Source organism: Brugia malayi, assembly GCF_000002995.4.
Source record: "Brugia malayi strain FR3 genome assembly, contig: Bm_024, whole genome shotgun sequence".
In the NCBI taxonomy this organism is placed as follows: domain Eukaryota; kingdom Metazoa; phylum Nematoda; class Chromadorea; order Rhabditida; family Onchocercidae; genus Brugia; species Brugia malayi.
The window spans coordinates 32,573-35,851 of record NW_025062299.1 but is presented as its reverse complement, the minus strand read 5'-3'; the positions used below and the strand labels follow the sequence as shown (position 1 = coordinate 35,851).

At 36.2% G+C, this 3,279-nt stretch overlaps 1 protein-coding gene across 2 annotated transcripts; it reads left to right on the top strand.

The window, feature by feature from the left end:
• Positions 1 to 675: 675 nt before the first annotated feature.
• Bm17147 (Uncharacterized protein) lies at positions 676 to 3,279 on the top strand (the record flags this gene model as incomplete). 2 transcript variants are annotated; one of them, XM_043082909.1, is made up of 2 exons in its annotated part: positions 676 to 2,142; positions 2,266 to 3,279. In XM_043082909.1, the coding sequence occupies 2 exons, from the start codon at positions 676 to 678 to the stop codon at positions 3,277 to 3,279; spliced, it is 2,481 nt and encodes an 826-aa protein (XP_042938843.1). The 2 variants fall into 2 exon arrangements, with proteins under 2 accessions (XP_042938843.1, XP_042938844.1); XM_043082910.1 differs by having other exon boundaries at positions 1,423 to 2,142.

Sequence of the window (3,279 nt, the reverse complement as noted above, 5' to 3'; positions counted from 1 at the left end):
ATTTTTTAAATTGTTTTGATTTATTTAAACAATGAGAAATTTTCACATTTTTACTTACCTTACTTTACTTCCTGTTTTTTTTCGACATTGGTTTTTTCAATTTATGTGAAAACTATTAAATTATGCTAAGAAAGAAAAAAAAATTATTTTCGCTTTTTAGCAATACTGTTACAATAATAAAATAATTATTACTTGTTACTACTGTCATTATTTCACCCAGCTGTTACTGCTTTTTCACTTTTTCTAAAAAATTTAGTCCTTGTTAGATTGTCGTGAAAGACGAAATATTTAAATTATTATATCCAAAACTAACAAATTCCTCTTATCTAATTCCTTTTCCTCACACAACAAAAACCCTTTGTTAGTAAAAATCCTTCGATAGCAAACCCTTTGTTAGCAATTAGCAGTCTTCGTTTCACATCAGTTAAATACCTCTGCCAGATATCTGGAGTTCAGTTCTGCATATAAACAATCGTCCTCTATACGGTTCATTCTGCATTTTGGGATAACACTTTAATGTTTTATAATTATATCTTTCGTTACGCGTTTGTTAATCGGTGTAGCATCCGTACGATATGTATAAAGCGCTATTATTTGCTTCATGTTAAATAAAGGTTTAATTACCCAAGTTTGAGGTTTCACGACAAAGAATAATTTTGGTGCCAGAGGTGAGGTATGTCGGCCAGTATAATTGTTCAAGCTACACCAGTAAAAGCGAATCTCGAGGGACTCCTCGATGAAATACAACAAATGGATCTAACTCCGTTAGACCAAAAAGCGACAGTAGAAGTATTGTGCCAGCAATACGAAGCAAGGGCAAGGATCATCAAAGAAAAGTTGATGCGCCTCGAAAAATACGTTGGCACTCTTGAGAAGATCAACGACAAATGGTTGGAACACATTCAACTAGCCCCAATGTCGCAAAAGAAAAAAGAAGAAGAAAAATACGAACAAATGGCAAACGACGATAGAGGTATTTTAAAATTAATTAACATAGGTACGGATACCATTATAACCTTATCTATGTACAAAGATGATACAGAGTTAGCCCTTAAACGTCTAGCACAAATTAAAGAACCTAGCTTAACTGAATGTCGTCCAGTAGTAAATTTATCACAATTGTCGTTACCAACGTTTAGTGGAGACCCTAAAACATGGAGAGAATTCTGGAGTAGTTTCGAAGCCTCCGTACACTCTCAAAACATACCAGATATCCAAAAATTAAATTACTTGGTTTCTTGCTTAAGAGGAAACGCCCTACAGCTAGTAAGAGGTTACGATAGGGCACCTGAAAACTATAGAATTATAAGAGAATTATTAGTGGAGAAATTTGGTCGTGTTTCCACTATAAGAAAATTACTTTACAATGAACTCATATCTACAAAACGAAACAACCGAGACTGGAAAACAATAATCGAAGAAATGGAGAGAGTTCTAAGGCAGTTAGAAGCAATTGGCGAAAACGTAGAGCAACCTACCATCGAAACGATAATAGAATCCAAATTGCCAAACTGGATATTAAACCAGGTTTATCAACAAAAAGAAGAAGATGGCCAGTGGTCCGTAACAAAACTTCGACAGCTTCTCAGGAAGATAATTAATAGAAACGACCAGGTAATGGAATGGCAATACTTGGATAACGTCAGTCGTAAAAATTTAATTAAACGTCATCCTAACGCAAGCATTCCAGAAAATTCAGCATTGATTGCAATAAAACAATTAAAGCAAACAAGAGGAACGGCTTCAGCCGAAAGAAACCAGCTAAATCAAGAGAATCCAAATTGGTCGACAAAAAAGAAAAGGAGACCCTGTATCTTCTGCAATAACAATCACTGGGATAGCAAGTGTCACATATATTCTACAGTGGAGCAGCGAATTGATCGATTGAAGGAAATCAATGTTTGCTCTAATTGTTTTAAATCTGGACACAACGAACTCAACTGCATAAAAAGAGCAAGTTGTTTTTATTGCAAAAAATCCCACAATAGCGCCCTTTGTACCACTAAGACTCGTGATTCTGGGAAGATTGTTGCCAAAAATGCAAACATATCTGTTAATTCAACTAAGAAAGTTGAAAAGAAACGAGTACTGCTTTTATGTAGAGAAATTAATGTCTTTAATCCTGATAAACCTGAACATCAAGTACAAGCTTGTACTGTTTGACGTCGGCGCAGATGCGACCTTTATCTCACAAAGACTAGCTCATCGACTAAATCTCCTAGAAACTGATGAAGAAGAATATAAGATCTCTTCCTTTGGCAATAGGACTCCTCGAGTATGCCGCACAACTCAAACACAAATTGGACTGAAAACGGAAAACTCCGATCAAGTGACTATGCAAACGATCTTCAAGTGATGGAAGTGGTAGACAAAGGTGAGAATTACCATCTTAAAAGTTACAAGAAACAACCTGACATAGTCATAAGAGCTGACTATTTCTTCAACTTTATTCATATGGAAAACGCTCAGCAACTAAAGTCAGGATTCACTTTACTGAACAGCAAAGTTGGACCTATCATAGCAGCAAGCGGTTATACAAATGAATTGTGCCATCACCAGATCTTTGCAACGAAGACATCTCAAGAAAACCGTGCCCCAGATATAGATCAATTTTGGAAGTTGGACTGTATTGGCATCCAAGATCGATCTGATACACAAGATGATGAACAAGCACTGGAACAATTTAAGAAGAGTATCACTAAACAAAATGGAAGATACGAAGTACGTTGGCCATGGAAACCATGCAAAGGCAAATTGAGCGATAATTATGGATTATGCGTCAGCCGTTTACGAATGCTGATAGCACGACTTCAGTCCCATAAAGAGGAATTACAAGAATATGATAAAGCAATACAAGATCAACTACAATCTGGCATAATCGAAGAAGTACAATCACAAATGAATACTAGCCTCAGAGAACGCACGCAAAGGGAAATTACCTCATCCAAAGGAGCACAAAAAAGAACTCCAAGAAAGGGAGAGATTGTACTCTTAAATGAATCGGGAATTCCAAGAGGAATGTGGAAATTATTTCGGATCAAGGATATCAAAATCGATAAAGACGGTAAAGTTAGGAACGTTCAGGTGAAAACTTCCACTGGGAAACTTCGCGATCGTCCAATAAATGTCTTGTATCCTCTCGAAGTTAATGATGATGAAATTCATCTTGAACTTAATAAAAAAGAAAATATGAAAATTCCGCAAACCGAAAAGAACACTGAGGAGCTCCAGGAACCTATTGCGATGCGAACTAGGAGCAATACAAAACGACAATCTTGA